General features: G+C 40.4%; 1 protein-coding gene across 1 annotated transcript in view; it reads right to left on the reverse strand.

Moving 5' to 3' along the window:
• Window positions 1-911: 911 nt before the first annotated feature.
• The window catches only part of slc41a2a (solute carrier family 41 member 2a), a 28,153-nt gene continuing 11,203 nt past the window's right edge, over window positions 912-17,861 (reverse strand). The window contains exons 3-10 of the mRNA XM_085461300.1: window positions 17,623-17,694; window positions 17,332-17,476; window positions 12,026-12,172; window positions 11,659-11,806; window positions 11,348-11,427; window positions 1,881-2,012; window positions 1,654-1,802; window positions 912-1,562 (exon numbers count right to left, since the gene is read on the reverse strand). Of these exons, the coding sequence (XP_085317426.1) occupies window positions 1,386-1,562; window positions 1,654-1,802; window positions 1,881-2,012; window positions 11,348-11,427; window positions 11,659-11,806; window positions 12,026-12,172; window positions 17,332-17,476; window positions 17,623-17,694 (1,050 nt within the window). The 3' untranslated portion in view covers window positions 912-1,385. The remainder of the gene's footprint in view (window positions 1,563-1,653; window positions 1,803-1,880; window positions 2,013-11,347; window positions 11,428-11,658; window positions 11,807-12,025; window positions 12,173-17,331; window positions 17,477-17,622; window positions 17,695-17,861) is intronic.

Below are 17,861 nucleotides of genomic sequence, written 5' to 3' on the forward strand. Positions count from 1 at the left end.
CCTTCATACTGTGCAGTTTCAGCAGTTTGTTGCGATCATGTGTGGCATGATGCCACAATGTGTGACGTGGATCACTAAATTTTGGCGAGAAGTCAAGATTAATGCATAAAGGTTGTATAATGATAACACAGACTCACGTAAGTATGATAGTGATAACAGCTGCAGAACACATCATACAAATAAGGCTTCTGGTGCAGCAGCTCAACTAGATTTTATTCTTTTTTGAAATCCCAAATGTTTTTCTTTCCCACACTTTACTTATATTTGTTACATTTAAGTTTGCTTTGTTTTTGAGTTTCTTGGGTTTTTTTGCACAAATAAGGGAACCGATTGATCCGTGCTCATTTTATTCTCCAGTTAGTCAGCTGACATAAGTCACTTTAAAAATCACAATAGTGAAATTGTGTCATGTTAAATGTTAAATTTCTTTCTTTTTTTAACACAGTGTGCTTTGAACCCGACTTTGTCCAAGAAATTTAAAAGCATCCCATTTTTGAACATCACACATTTGACTTCAATCTTTAGGTGAGCAATCCAGACTCAGAGGCAAAACTGTGGAGGGACTTTTCCCAGATATGGTCCCAAATTTCATAACTTTTGCACATACAGTTCTTGGGGCTGCTGTTAACTCTACTGGTAGACAAAGAAAGATTAAGAAGAATTTGTTTAACATTCAGTAGCTTCATTACTAGAGCCCCCAGATAGGTTTACAGCTGCTACGTTATTGTGTTGTTACTAAGCTGGACTGTTCTGCCTTTTCTGTGTTCATTCATCAGCCTTTCTATTATCTCAAAACTATCTGAAACGGAAAGACAAGAGACACAGTAGCTGGTTTCTACCACTTAATGTACTTTTTCAGACATAGCAAAGTTACAATGTAGCAGAGCTACACTGAATACAAATTTGCAACATTATAAAAAAAGATTTAAAATGCAATACATCTGAATAGGCCTCCACATAATGTTTCATTGCACTTTCATTTCTGTACTAAGAGAAATTACAGGGGGAAAAAAAACATATTGTGACAACACACACACACACACACACACACACACACACACACACAGTGAAGCACAAGATGAAAAAAATTGCACTCTCGCTGTCATGGTTTGTCTGTTTTCGTGACGTCCTGACTTTGTAAGTACATGATGGTTTGCAGTGGATTAGACAGACACAAAGATGTGAAATGTGCAAAAATTAAGAGTATTTGTATGTGTCCTGTAGGTGTGTTTCTTGTGTTTTAAATAAACACCTTAAGGCAGAAAACTGTGTTACTTGTTCATAAAGGTGAAGGCACATTTGTGTGTTGCAAATCTTCAGTATTACTTGCATTTTGCCTTTTAAAATAATAAGCACTATAAGGGTTTTGTTTTCTCATTTTGAATCTACACACTGCCTGGATCACCAATGCACCACAGCATGAGAAAAGCAATTGAAAGTAGAGCAGTCCCTAGAAGATCTCCAAGGGCTGTGAGGTAAGGTATTGAGTAACTGTCGGGGTCTTTACCCCTCCTCCACAAACAGTGAACCAAACAGTCAGCCATGCAGAGCAGAATTAACACCTAAAAAAAACAAAGAATGAGACATAAGATCACAGCAGACTAAGTTGCTCTATGCAAAGAGAAATAGCCTGTCAGTGCACATTTGACTTACCTGAATCAAAGATGCAAACAAGAAGGCGATGGTGAAGAGAGGACTTGGCAAAGTGTGGCCTCCTTTGATCAGGTGAATAACATGTAAGAAGATCAACTGACCAGGGATCACCAGGAGAAGCAGAATCTTAGCAGATCGATGGTTTGCTCCTGCCCAACAAAGGTGAACGTCAGATTGTGTTGGCAAACTGTGTTTATTATGTAAATTGTTTCAAATTTGATTTTTACCTGAACCAAAGAATGTGTGCCAAGGGTTGGAACAGCTCTGTCGACCCTCAGGCAACTGCCCCGGTGAGTATTTCAAATGCAGATGAGTTGAAATACGACTAGATTGTATGGAAACGAGATTTCCGCCAACACCTCATGAGAAAAGAAAAGGAGCATTTAAGCCAGCTTTTGTGCAAGTAAAGAATAAAGAATATGAACAAAAAAGGAGAACATTCAACTGGTGACCAACCTAATGTATGTATGCACTGTCAGGAAAAAAAAAAAAAAAAAAAAAAAATATATATATATATATATATATATATATATATATATATATATATATATATATATATATATATATATTTTTTTTTTTTTTTTTTTTTTTTTTTTTTTATATACATAACGTTGCACTTTTGCTGTAACAAACAAATTTCCCACCTGTGGGACTAATAAAGGTCATCTTATCTTATCTTATATTGTGTGCTGTGACAAAACAAGGGAAAGGCAATTTCCTAATGTTGTAAACCTCAACATCTGGCAATAAACCCATTCTGATTCTGATTCTGATTCTGAAACTGTGCCACAATTAGCATGAGAGTCAAAAACTTTTTTTAAATTCATTTCAGGCACAACAAAATACATATATTGAACATAAAGTGCACAAAACAAAAAACAAAAATTACCTGAAAAGGAGTGGGACGAAGAAAACTTATTAAATCCCACCCCTATACTCACTCATCAACAAAAACAATAAGCTTCCCACAGCTACGCCCATCGTTACAACCAAACAAACCATCAACAGCCGCGGGCACATGCAAGCATCTCATCGGCAGCTCGCAAACAACAATTAGAACCATCATAACTAAATACAGAATATATAATAATTATAAATTGCGTTACCACAGGTAACAGGCAATAATAATTACATAGTGACAAACACACATACATACATACATACATACATATATATCTACACACACATGTAGTAGTAGTATTTATTTATTGTCATTGTCAAGAACAATGAAATTGCGTTTGGGGCTTCCATACAACCCAAAAAAAGAAGAAAAGAATAAATACCCCTTAAAACCCAAGTGTACATATTTAACCCAGTGTGACTCCAATGCAATAAGACAATCCTTAGCAATAATGTTCGTAGAAATTCAGACAAAGACCTGAGAAACATGACAAAATACAACAATGCAACCCATTCAATATTATTGTACTGTGAGATATGATATCAGATATGATAGTTATCTATTTACGAAAGAGGGGGGGGGGGCAGGAGGGGGAAGAGAATAAAGATATGATGCACCAATGCAGACCAGTTCATTGCTATTAAGAAGTTGGATATGGTTATTGTCCGTGAGAGGGGGGCAGAGAGTTCAGGAGCCTCACAGCCTGTGGATACAGGCTGTTGGCCAGTCTGGATGTTCTGGCCTGTATAGACCTGTACCTTCTCCCTGAGGGCAGCAGATGGAAAAGGTGGCGCGCAGGGTGATGTTGGTCCCGCAGGATACTGTGCACCCTCCTCAGACAGCGAGTGGGGAAGATATTACTGATCTCTGGCAGACTTGTTCCAATAATTCTGCCAGCTTCTTTCACCACCCGCTGGAGTGCTTGCTGATCGGCCTTGGTGCAGCTGGGGAACCACACTAGAAATCCATACGTCAGAACGCTGCTGATGGCACAGTTGTAGAAGTTCAACATCAGAGATCTGGGAATGTGTGCGCTCCGCAGTCTCCTCAGGTAGTAGAGGCGCTGTTGGGCCTTCCGTACAACTGAGGTGATATGGTTGCCCCAGGACAGGTCCTCGGTCACAGTTACCCCCAAGAATTTAAAACTGCTCACCCTCTCCACCGCCTCACTGCCAATGAAGAGAGGCAGATGGTTGTTATGACCCCTCTTCCGGAAATCTACAATGATCTCCTTGGTCTTTTTGGTGTTTAAGACCAAGTTATTGTCGTGGCACCATGACTCTAGTTGTTGCACCTCTGTCCTATAGTTTGTCTCATCGTTGTTGGATATAAGTCCGAGCACTGTAGTGTCATCTGCAAACTTAACAATGAGACTGGACGCGCAGGAGGAAATACAGTCATGGGTGAAGAGAGTGTATAGCAGAGGGCTCAGAACACACCCCTGAGGGGCACCGGTGTTGACCACAAGGGTGGAAGAGGTGTTCTTACCCACTCTGACACTCTGTCTACGGTTAGTGAGGAAGTCCACAATCCAGTTGCACAGAGAGGAGTTAAGTCCCAGTTGTATGGCCGGATATACAAACTCCGTCCCAAACTCCACCAACTATATATATGTACATACATACGCACACTTTTTTTTTTTTTTTTTTGGAATCCATACCAGCAATGGTAAGAGAACAGACATTACAGAGCACACTAAACCATCATTGAGTATACTGTGACCAGACCAACTGTTTGTAGAGGAATTTAAATCTATGAATGTTTTTGCATTGTTTCAGTTGTAAACTCAGACTATTCCAGATTTTCACACCACATACAGACACACAAAAACCTTTACGGGTTGTTCGAGTTCTGGGTAATTTGAATTCCCCGAAGCCTCTCACATTATAAACCCTTTCTCGAATTTCAAATATAATTTGTAAATTTGTAGGTAGAAGTTTATTAAAGGCTTTGTATAAGATTATAGATGTATTGTAATTAACCAGATCCTGACTTTGCCTGAAGAAAGAGTTTGTGAGTATGATCTAGATAACCAGCCTTGTGAATAATACGCAGTGCTCGTTTCTGTACTGTGACTAATGGATTAGTTGTATTTTTATATGTGTTTCTAAGAATTGTACTGTCCCAAAATCAGACTTCTGGTCATGTTTCAGAGCTACAAATACCATAAAATGTGACACAAACAAAAGGAAAAAATAGCATTTCCACCATAAGCTTCCTAAGAGAAAAACACAAAATGCTACTTTGCTGAAGGGAAAGTGGGAAGTAAAAATCCTCATTAATATTTTGACTAGTGTTTCATTGAATGAGAAATATTATGTGTGAAAAGTACCATAATTATTTACTCCACTATTTTCAGTTACTGTGTGTATTAAAATACATGTGTACAACTCAATTTGACCAAAGGACAGTTAACTTGTTAAAAAAATTCTAAAGCACTGGAATATCACATATATGGTACTAATAGATCATTTATTTTACATCACATGTATTTGTCTCACAACACAGAATGTTTTGAGAACTTTTTGAGCTTGAGTGATCTGTATCTATCTAAGACGAAGACTCTGTGTGGGTGTTGATGTTGTACTTAGACTCCACATGTAGCTTGGGAAATGGATTGTACCCATGCTGCTCAAGGTGTTTTTCATGGCAGAAGGATGGGCTGAATGGTTGCGATACACAAGGCCATGTGGCCTCATAAAAGGTTTATCAGAGCAAGAGCCACATTGGAGATACATTAGAGATAAGAAATAGGAAGAGAACAGTGAAGTATCTGCTCCATAGGTTGATTCTGTTCATCTGGACGTAGCGTTTTCAGTGGGAGAAAGATTTTGTCACTCATCCAAGTGACTTCTTCAGTCTCAGCTGACTGCAGGTTTCCCCAACCTTATAAACAGTACATTGCACCACTGAAGGAACAATGGGCTGGGAGGTCAGTTCCTTCATCATAATTATGCAAATTCTCATGACCATTGATCAACAACCACTGATCAATGGCCATGAGTACCATTCACAGAGAGTTGGGGAATGGCTGCAATCACAGCATTGTAAGATGGCGAAAGATGTACCCTTAGGCCCCCTCCTCGATTCAGAAATGGTCTTTCCCTTTTCACGTAAATGGCCTCCTGGACTCGGCGCTCAAACCTCCCTGTGCACGATGTGTACATCCTCATCATTGAAAGAGTGTCCACTGGCCTGTAGGTGTAAATAGACTGCAGAGTCCTGGCCTGACGAGGTAGCTCTTCTGTTTTGTGCCATCCGCTTCTCCAGAGGTTGTTTTATTTCTCTGATATATAAATCCTGGCAATCCTCCTGGCACTTAACAGCGCACACTATGCTCCTCTGTTTGTGTCAGCGGACCTGGGGCCCGTTCTTCGTACGTCGCTCACTACATCCAAGATCAAATGACACATCCAAGATCAAACCATCGCGCTAACCGTGAGCTCGCTAATCCGGTTCTCCGAACACACCTTCCGTTGACGATTAGTACAGCTGGACGCAGTAATGTGAGATCACTGGGTGTCGTAAAAGGGGCTACGCATCGATAGTAGAAACATTGATCGGCAACCCTCTGATTGGTCGGCGAAAATGTCGAAGGAGCGCGCTCGGCTCGGTATTTTTCGGCAGCAGAGCAAGAACTCCTGAGTGAGGGATTTCAGGAGTTTCAGAGTTTAATCAGAACGCAAGGGAACACTGCAAAGGCTGCAAAAGCAAGGAGAGAGGGCTGGCAGAAAGTTGCTGACAAATTAAACTCGTAAGTAATTTAATAATAATAATAATAATAATATATTGGATTTATATAGCGCTTTTCAAGGCACCCAAAGCGCTTTACAATGCCACTATTCATTCACTCTCACATTCACACACTGGTGGAGGCAGCTACGGTTGCAGCCACAGCTGCCCTGGGGCAGACTGACAGAAGCGAGGCTGCCATATCGCGCCATCGGCCCCTCTGGCCAACACCAGTAGGCGGTAGGGTAGATTTATCATATCACACTATATTATCCAATATTATATTACATTATATTATATTGTTATATTATATCCTCTTTCACATTAGAGCCACAACAGGACCCACTAGAACATGGGAACAAGTAAAAGTGGAATACAGGAGTATTCTACAGAATGGTAATATTTATCACTTATATTGCTTTTCGTCTCTTGGAAAGAGACCCTGAAATAATCTGTTTGTTTGTTTATAACAGCAACCAAGAAAAGGGCAGAGCAAAAAAAGACAGGTGGTGGTCCTGCACCCCCTCGTCAACAAGTTGGTTAAGTAAATAATATCCTCACGGGAAAATCGATATCTCTCAATGAGCACACTGTCGCGCTGAGCTAAAGGATCCTGTCTGTCCCGCAATATACGCTGAATTCTGAGGACTCTCCTTATCAATCTTGCACCTTCCGCAATGGGTTGCTCGCGTAAACGGACAGGACATGGCTGCGACAGGCTTCCCAAATCCACCTTGGATTTTATAGCCGTGGTCTCTCATCTTGATTACACGAAGTAATTTACAATTACTACTCTGAAATATGAATTACATCTGTAATAATCACATACATGTAATAGAATGTTAATAGTACATTTCCCTTTTTTAGGAAATGACCTGTATGTATCTGTGTGACATCAATAAAAGGATCAAGTGCTGCATTATCTTCAGTTACATTGATGTTATTTATTTATCGCTGTTGCTTTCGTATAAATGAAGCGGACATACCTGCGTGGCCGCGATCTAATCCTGTTTACATAAAGTAAGCCTGCTCCCGAGCAGGTTTACGCTTACGGCTCTGTTGCTATGACAGCAAGTCCCGGATGAGCTTCGGGGAACCGAATGATCCAAGATCACGCGAAATCGTCAACAATCTAATCCAGCTAACTTACTTAGCGAGGTACGAAGAACAGGCCCCTGATCCTTGGGGTGGACCGATTTTTGGCACAGTGTGTTTTGGGTTTTAAAAGCCACAGAGACACGTATTTACTTACCTGGGTGATTGAGAATGCATCAAGATGTAAAGTATCAGATTTTCTGAACATCTGTCAGGGCAAGGAAATCACAGATTGGGCAACCTTGGTAGAAGCCGTGGAGCTGTTGATGTTGCTGGTCCGCATATTGATTTTGTTCAAGTCTGTTTGGTACAGCTTTTTGGTCCAGGAGTTCCTTTTGTTTATTTTCTCAACACATTATTAAAATTGTATTTCAGTAAATTATTTTCATGATTAAATTAGCATTTTTTTTTATTCAGTTTAGTGAATACAGGACTGTGTGGTCATAAAATGATTTCAATCTTCCATTAAGTTAAGCCCCTTATCTACAAGTAGAACACTGCACTGTGCTTCATCATAAATACTTATGAATAAGATAAAAAATAAATAAACTTCATGCCAATGGAAATACAAGTGTTTTCTAATAGTGTTCCCTAAATCTATGGAGGAGCAAACCTAACAAAACTTAAAAGAAAGAAACAAATGAATAAACAAAGAAGCAAAGAAATATGAAAAGAATCAGGGTGATTATGCATGTAAAAGTGGAAAAGCCCTTGCACAGAATTCTAAAGAACTTCACATATTTTTGGTGTCAAAGACTTGTTGCCTACAACAAGTAAGGACTATGCATATTCATGTATTCATGTTTTGAAAAGCAAATTGCTTTTAAGATAAAAGATCCCAGTTGTAGGATTGACTGTGCAAATTACAGCTAAAGGAGAGAAGTCTTCCCCAGATCGCTCTCTGATTATCAGATTCTTATCCAGGTCGTCACACTTTCAGATCTTTAATAGGCCTTAAACTGTGGCGACAAGATAAAGTCCCAGCTGTGAGTGTGGAGTCCTTTTGAAATTTAACAGTCAGAGCGTCTGTGTAGACAGTGACGTGTGTTCGCAAGATAGTTTCATCACTGGGACCCGAGTAAACTCTAAGTTTTTGCATCTTTTTTAAATGCTACAGCTCTGTTCTAGGATGCCCTCTGGACCCAGTGGAGGTGGTGAGTGACAGGAGAACGGCGGCTAAGCTGTCATCCCTGATGGACAACATCTCCCACCCCATGCAGCAGACTGTGACAGCACTGAGCAGCTCCTTCAGTGGGAGACTGCGGCACCCACGGTGTGGGACGGAGAGATTTCGCAGGTCTTTCCTCCCCACTGCTGTCAGACTCCATAATAAAGACTTTAACTGATCAAGCACACACATCCATACATATGCAATAATACCAAGTGCAATAATCCTTTCTGTCATCGTATTTTTACTCAGTTGTATATAGTATTTGTATTCTATTTTTATCTTATTGTATATTTATTTTATTTTATTCTACTGTATATAGTATTTTATTTTATTCTATTCTGTACAGTTGTGTACTGTATTTATTCTTATTGTATTCTAATTTTTGCCTCATAACTTTTGCACTGTCCACTTCCTGCTGTGACAAAACAAATTTCCCACGTGTGGGACTAATAAAGGTTATCTTATCTTATCTTATCTTATCCACTGCGATTGGTTGATAGAGTTGTTGTTGTTGTGTCTTTCAATAATGACATATAAAGTATCTTAATCTTACAGGGAATGGCTGTCAGCTGGTCATGTGAGACATGGTTTACCCAACATTTTATAGATTTTGATCATTTTGTTTAAAGGTGCAAGTTGCATGCAGTTTAAACATTTGGATCCCTTTGCAGGATTTGACTTAACCAATAGCTTGAGCCAAGAGCTTTGGTTAAATTCCAGGTCACGTTGTTAATTGTCTAGACTAAACCTACAGTTGTAGTTGGAAGTTTACATACATTCATTGGGGGTCTTTCAACTCTCTTTTTCCAGGGTGGTATGATTTTACACCATACATCTGTAACGTATTTAAAAACAAGAATTAGGTGCACAGGTTTGAACTTGTCACGGCTGCCGAGGCGAGCCGTGTGGAGTTAGAAGAAGGACCCAAGATGCAGGCAGTGGATGAGATGCCGGTGAGTTTATTTACACAGTGGTGAGAAGGCAAAACAGGCAAGAGGGAAGACAAAACTAAAGACCTGAACTGGGAAAGCTAAATGACAAACCTGAGATGAAACAAGAAAGGGAAGAGAGGCAGAGAGACGAGCAGGACACCGAGGAACACAGACTGACGCGGAGTTACACAGACGAACCGGCAACAGGCAGGAGAACACACAGGGCTTAAATACACACACCAGTAATCAGGGGATGAGAGACAGGAGGGCAACACAGCTGGGAGGAATCTGGGCTGACGGGACAGGGGAAACGTAAACTGATCACACTCACATACGACACGGACCTTCACAATAAAACAGGAAACTCAGATACATGGAACCAGACAAGACATTGAACTAAACAGACAGATTCACAAACAGATGGGGAGACACCATAGACAGACAGACGCAGACTCAGAGGCAGATCGAAAATAACACAGAACTTAAACAATCATCATCTAGAAAATGATAACAAACTAAAAGCGCTGGGTCACCGACCCAGGACCATGACAGAACTTATTTTGGATTTTCCCTAATCCAGCAGTCCCCAACCCCTGGGGACCACTTTATCATTTTTTATCGTTATTTTGTAATTGTTTTTATCGTTAACTTGGTTTCCCTGGGTCTTTTCCCATGTGGTATGAATACATCTCTTTTTTTGATACCGATACTGGTTTTGTTTGTATTTTTTTGTATTAGTGCGCGACACCTTAAAGGCCAGTCCGTGAAAATATGGTCGGACATAGACCGGCCTGTGGCGCAACTTTACTTTACTTATTTGCCATTGTAAAAATGTCTTTTAGTGACTCTATCAACTAATGGAAAGGGATAAAAGTGGCCTTTTAACAAGACACAAAAATAGTAACAAAAAGAACTATAAAAACTAGCAATTAAAAAAAACTACATACAAACAAAAGGAAGAAATAGCGTACAAAGAACGGGAATATATGCAAAGATTGGCTTGTTGCTATCTATCAGCAATACAGAACCACAAATGATTTTTCAACTCATATTACTGGTCATATTATTTTACAAGCAGAAATATAATACTTCTTTCACTGGAAGAGGTTTGAGTTCCAGCTAATACGGATGCATACGCAAACATCCTGGGCGAACCAGCACAAAACTGTCCTCGGAGAGTAAAAGGAACACTGCTGAAGAATATACAGCAATGCATATTAACTTATCTATCTTGGCTGACATTTTAACTTCCTCATAATAAATTTTTAGGGCCTGGCTTCAGCTCACTAAATCACCTCAAGTTGCAAATTTTGACACAAAGCTGTGGTGGTCCAGCTTTTCAGATCCAATTAATATCAAATCACTCATAAAGATCTTTTGGAAAAGAGTAGAATTCTTAGAACAGAGTTTATTAAACATTGTCATATGAACAGCAGAACAGTACATTTTGCAGCAAAAATAACACGTAGAAAGCAAGCAAAGCAAACTAAAGTGAAGCAACCTTGGGGTGTACAGCCTTAAAGCACATCTGGCAAAGACATACCAAAGGACAGACAGGAAAAAGGCAGCAGTCTGGGGTATATCGACCTTCCTCTTATATAGGATCAGCATTGGGTACCCTTTCATTCTTTGTTCTTTCTTTTCATCTTCAACTTATGATACATAACTTTCTGACCCTACCCCATTATTTCTCAAGGACCGGTCTTACAGCAGGATTATTTTTTTCACATGTTCGCTAAGAATAGAAATTATGATTATGCAAGCATTACCAAATTATGTACAAAATGTAGAATTGTCCATACATTACATCAATATGTTGTTATGATCTCAAATACAAGAACACAAATAAAGAGAACAACTCACCATTTATGACAGGGGCATAAACTATAATCCCTGCCAAGTTTGGATCTAATACAGTCTTGTCCAGAATAACTCCTCCAATACTAGAAGAAAGACAATCAAAATAATACCAGTAAGAGGTATGTGAGGGTATTCATAATATTTTTCTATTATCTTTTTCTAACATAAAGCAAACGAGTTAATGGTATCAAATGATCAAATTGTTATTATAGAAATTATCCATATGATGACTTACTGTTTGTTTGCTTTATTTAAAAATTCACACTAGAGAACACCATCAGGAAATCTGAACATGTGAAAGCAGCAGAGAGTACCTGCTGATGAGCATTGCTATAATGATGGGTTCCCAGCCTGTGTGCAGCAAGATTTCACTGGCTGGATGTTTGGATGAGGCAGCCACCCAGGCAGGAATCAGGCATAAAAACGATAGATTTACCAGATACAACACATATGGATAAAGTTCTGTCAAAAAGAAAAAAGAGATTATTTTGCCTTTTATTTTCTATCAGGATTTAGTTGAAAAAGTAAAGGCTGTGATCTTGGTGGACTTGGGTGAACTGGTGTCATTTGTTGGCCAAAAGTAAAAAATACATGACTTCTAGCACTTGCACCAAATATACAGCATTACTCTTCACTGTTTGTACATTCAAACAAGACCATGTTATGGCCCTTATCTCTCACCTATAAAGGAGTAGAACCACTGACTGAAGCATGCCAACAAGGCAAGAGTGATGAGATCTCCAAAGCTGGCTGCTATCGGTGTGGCCACATTGTCAGGGTTGATTCCTATCCGCTTGGAGCCAATGATCACTCCCACCATAACGATACCTTGAAGAAGTTAAAGACAAGCTAAAAGTGTTCAGTGTTCATTCTGCTTGAGCATTTGACCTTAAAAGATTTTCATTCAAATATTTCAGCTTTAATAGAATAAAGTAATATAGAGTCAAGAATGAATGGAAAGCAAGGGCCAGAGTTCATTCAGTTGTAACCAAAAACACATTTTAATGGGGAAAATTAGGAAAATTTTTTATCATTTTGTAGTATTCAGGTCACTGCTAGAACACTACGCCCAATAAATAATAGTAGTAATTGAATTATTTTAGACATTAGACATCAGTAGCTGTGAATATGTACTGTGTGCATTGTAGCTACAGAGCAATAAAGATGATATGAAATGATGTCTGTGAAGGTCCTCAGTAATCCACGTCATCATAGTCTACGGAGCTAAAAAAAACCGTGACATCTCATCCGAGAAGCTTCTTTAGTTCTAAGAGCAATTGGTGGAGAGTCCTACATTTTTAAGCCCTATTGGGAATGTTAATAAGAGGGTCGTGGACCCCCTATTGATCCCCTGCCTAATCACACGAGCCAAGGTGTGAAAATGGGAGTGGGTCACAATCAGACAAGTTTTATGTGTGAACCCATTGTGAGATCTAGCCCCACCCTATCATGTGATTTACTGAGGTCGAATAGCCCAAGACGTGAGTGGGTGTTAAGGCATCTTTGAACAGACGTAGGGTTTTCAGTGGCAGAAAGATTTCCTCACTCATCCAAGTGACTTCCTCAGTTTCAGCTGACTGCAGGTTTCCCCAATCTTATAAACAGTACATTTGCATAATGACTGAAACCAGCCCACTGAAGGAACAATGGGCTGGGAGGTCAGTTCCTTCATCATAATTATGCAAATTCTCATGACCATTGATCAACAACCACTGATCAATGGCCATGAGTACCATTCACAGAGAGTTGGGGAATGGCTGCAATCACAGCATTGTAAGATGGCGAAAGATGTACCCTTAGGCCCCCTCCTCGATTCAGAGATGGTCTTTACCTTTTCACGTAAATGGCCTCCTGGACTCGGCGCTCAAACCTCCCTGTCCAGGATGTTACATCCTCATCATTGAAAGAGTGTCCACTGACCTGTAGGTGTAATAGACCCATTTCTGTAATATACTTACATATCTATATTATTGCTAATATATATTGTAATATATCTATATCACTAAAGCACTTCTGGATGGATGCAAACTGCATTTCGTTGCCCTGTACCTGTGCATGTGCAATGACAATAAAGTTGAATTCTATTCTATTCTATTCTAAATAGACTGCAGAGTCCTGGCCTGACGAGGTAGCTCTTCCGTGTTGTGCCATCCGCTTCTCCAGAGGTTGTTTTGTTTCCCTGATGTATAAATCCTGGCAATCCTCCTGAACATAACATATGTTAACATATGTTAACTTAAGATAGGTTAACATATGTTGTAACTTATGTTACTCTCACTGAAAACGCTACGTCCAGATGAACAGAATCAACCTTTGGAGACCTATTCTTGTTTTCACCCCTTGGCTCGTGTGATTAGGCAGAGGATCAATAGGGGGTCCACGGCCCTATTAGGGATACTCCCAATGCGTCTTAAAAATCTTGGGCTCTACACCAATTGCTCTTAGAACTGCAGAAGCTTCTGGGATAAGCGGTGAAACATCTTCAAGAAAGTCAAGAAATCCAGATGCTTTTTTTTTTCAAGCTCTTTAGACCATGATATGAAATTATATTGTTGGGTTTATCTAAGTACAAACCCTGCTGGAACAATTAGACAACCAACTGCAGCAGCAAAACAAGACACAAGACAAAGCTCGTTGTGTGATCACTCGCGAGGGAGGCCGACTAAAGCCAAGCGCTGTTCCTTCCACTTGAACGTTGTTGACCTCGGCCAGACTACAGGTGGCACTCCTTTTATTGTGATTACATGAATATGCATAGTCCATTAACACGTGATAGTCTCAAACAGACATGTGCGTGTAAGACTTGTAACAGTCCAACTAAGACAAAAGACTGTTGTAACTGAACCTGAACCAAACCTGTCGTGAGGACTAAAAAACTGTGGAGCAACGAGGCTGTGGAGGAGCTTCACACGTGTTTGGAGTCTACAGACTGGGACACAATGAGGGCTCCTTCTAACAGCTTGGATGAGTTTACGGACAGTGTCACCTCCTATATCCACTTCTGTGAGGACAGCATTGTGCTATCACGCACTAGGGTGAGTTATAACAATGACAAACCCTGGTTTACTCCTAAACTCAAAAAGCTGTGGCTGGAAAAGAGAAAGGCGTTCAGAAGTGGAGACAGGGACTGCTACAGAGAGGCCAAGTACAGGTTCACTAAAGAAGTGGACGTTGCTAAACACCAGCACTCCGAGAAGATGCAGCAGCAGATCTCAGAGAATGACTCGGCCTCTGTGTGGAAAAGTTTTAGGAATATCACCAACTACAAGCGTAAAACCCCCCACTCCACTGCTGACTTGCTCTTGGCCAACACCCTTAACGACTTTTACTGCCGTTTTGACGAGCCATCAGGCAGCCTTCACACCTCCAACGGCCCCAACAATAGAGACACTTTGGACATTCATTCCCCGACCTCTCCCGTCTCCATAGAGATTGAAAATGTGACGTCATTCAGGGGTAAAACCGCAAAGGATTCTGGGAACGCGTGGCAAGCGGTACTAGCGCATGCAGGCTTTCAATTGAAATCAATTACACAGCGATAAAAAGAAACACAAAAAATGTCAAGAAGCTGTTGTATTATTAACTTCAATAGCCGGTCGCATGACAGCCACGGGAAGCCGACGGGTAAAGAGATCGGTTGTTATCGGATTACGTCGTTGAAGAGAAATTGTTCAATCATGTTTCCGAAGTAACAAAGAGGCGACGGATGGCCTGGATTGCAGCCATTCGAAGACCAAATATAACGTCCCAGAACACTCCAGCTCACAGGTTAGTCTGCTCCAAGCATTTACACGAAGGTCAGTCTTCTGTTGTAGTTAATACGTCATTTTTCATAACATAATTAGTGATATAGGTTACAAGCAAGTCTGGCGCTGAACAGAAATTGTCGCGCTATGCTCCTTTGTTTATTGTGCTTAAATAATAAATTGTCCTGACACAATATTGCGTTTCGCTTCTGTTATTACCATGGTACATTGAGAAAAACATATACTTTTATTCACAGGATAAAACAGTTGTTTTGTGTCACTAATTGCCCAGTACGATTACAGCATACAATATTATTGTCACTGCTACATTTCTGTAATGCGTACCAGAAATTATTTCCACTACTAATTAATTACCGTTAACCTCAAAGGTCCTATTAATAAACGGTTAACGAATGTGTATTTATGAAGACAATTTGTGAGACTGGTAAACTTACCTTTGTTCGTACAATGGTCTTTCATTCTACACGATGCATTTCAAGGTCCTGTACCCATCCGTCAGTAAACTGTACCTGGGCTTGTTGCAGTGACCTGAAGTTACTAAACTTCATGAGTGTATGCACTCACTCTAAGAACCGTATAATTATAAATCTGAGCATGGTGAAAGTTGGGCAGCGCGCGAACGTCGTTTGTCCACTCTGTTTGCTCTTAAGGGTCTGACCCTTTCACTCCTTTGATTTTTTTCCTCGTATCTTTTCTTTGACTTTTCATCAAGTCTGTCTTTGTTCTCCTTCATTTTGTACATACCTTTTTTGGGGGGCAAAGAAAAAGCAAAAAGGTATTGGAACCGGAGAATGAACGTTTTGCGGTGCTGCAAATGCTTGCGTTTGATGCATTGCTTTGATTGTTTCCCACTAGTACCTGGCATGCAATGCGCGAAAATCACGTGGTCTGTCAATCTCTATAGAGCCATCACCACCATCAAACACTTCACCTACAACACCCCCCTCCACACCCCACACCAAGGAGGATTTCACACCACCTTCTCCCACTACAACCCTTCATATTCATGAAGCAGATGTGATGAAACAGTTCAAGAGTCTGAATGCTCGAAAAGCTCCTGGCTCAGACGGTGTGTCTCCTGCCACCCTCAGACACTGTGCAAACGAGCTGGCCCCAGTGTTCTCTGGCATTTTCAACTCCTCGCTGCAGGCATGTCATGTGCCTGCCTGCTTCAAGTCCTCTACCATGATCCCTGTCCCCAAGAAACCAAGGATCACTGGACTAAATGATTACAGACCTGTAGCTCTGACATCTGTGGTCATGAAGTCATTTGAGCGCCTGGTTCTCTCCTACCTCAAGACCCTCACGGCCCCCCTCCTGGACCCCCTGCAGTTTGCATACAGAGCCAGCAGGTCTGTAGACAATGCTATCAACTACACTTCATCCTGCAGCATTTGGACTCCCCAGGAACCTACGCCAGGATCCTGTTTGTGGACTTCAGCTCCGCCTTCAACACCATCCTTCCAGACCATCTCCAAGGCAAGCTTTCCCAGATGAATGTGCCTGATCCTATCTGCGGGTGGATTACTGACTTCCTGACGGACAGGAAGCAGCATGTGAGGCTGGGAAAGAACGTCTTAATGCTCAATTCTGATTTTTTTGATCAAATCCGATTTTTTTGTCTGCTTGTTCACACTACAAATAAAATGTGACAGCAAACGCGCTCTAGTGTGAAGCGGCCCACATGTGGAAAAGAAGATGATGGTCCTTAATATAAAGACTTCGGACTTCGGAGTCAGCTGCTATAAGAAGATCATTGGTTATTTTTATAAGTGCTGTTTCAGTGCTATGGGAGGGGCGAAAACCAGACTGGAAAACATTGATTGCAAATGAAAAATCCTTCATTTGCAATCAATGACCTCATGACCCTATATAAACAGGAAGTACTGGGGCGGCCCTTCCCACACACCTGGTTTAGATATAGGACCTGAATAAATGAACAAACATGGTAAGTGTAACCAAAGCAACATAAAGAAATATAATTTACCAGACATTTGCCTGTGAACAGAAGAAAATTCAAATGACCTGATGGTTAACAGTATTTGCTTTAAAAAACATATGCATGAATGTAATGGATGTAACTACTATTATGGTTGACTGTAAAATAACAAAGAATAAATTCTCAATATCGTTAAGGGACAAGTGGTAAATGAGTTCATGCCTAACCACTTTGTCACAGAGAGGTCAAGGACAGTGTAGTAATGGCAAGTTATTATTTACCTTGCAGCAGTGAAGCCACAAATGCAGAAGAAACACTGGTTGAGCATAGGAGCATTATATGATTAAAGGGCATCTGTCCTTCTGCCATCCAGCCCAACAGAGATGCCATTAGGGAAGCCAGCAGGCCCAGCACTGTAGCTTGTAGCTTGTTAAATGAAAAGAATAGTGAGAAAATATCATTCCTGGCAGACAAAATGTCATACTGCACAGATAAGCAGATATATTGAAATTTATCCATATATTTTGTCACAGTTTTTTATTTCCTTGTCTTTTTGAATGAAAATGATGTACCTGCTTGAGTGCCAGGTTTCCAGCAATCAGCATCCACTTTTCTCTGGGAGAGTCCATTTTTCCTGCATTCACCTGACAACATCAAACATTTTATCTCCTTAAAAAATGTGCTTCTACAATTTAATTACATGACAAACCCATTTAGCTGATGGAGATACTATCCATCTATCTTCTCTCGTTTATCCAATTCAGTGTTGCAGGAGGTCTGAAACCTATCCCATCTATCACAGGACAAAGGG

The sequence above is a fragment of the Copadichromis virginalis genome, linkage group LG7 (genome assembly GCF_057382275.1).
Source record: "Copadichromis virginalis isolate Kocher_CV1m ecotype Utaka linkage group LG7, C_Virginalis_male_GT1.1, whole genome shotgun sequence".
In the NCBI taxonomy this organism is placed as follows: domain Eukaryota; kingdom Metazoa; phylum Chordata; class Actinopteri; order Cichliformes; family Cichlidae; genus Copadichromis; species Copadichromis virginalis.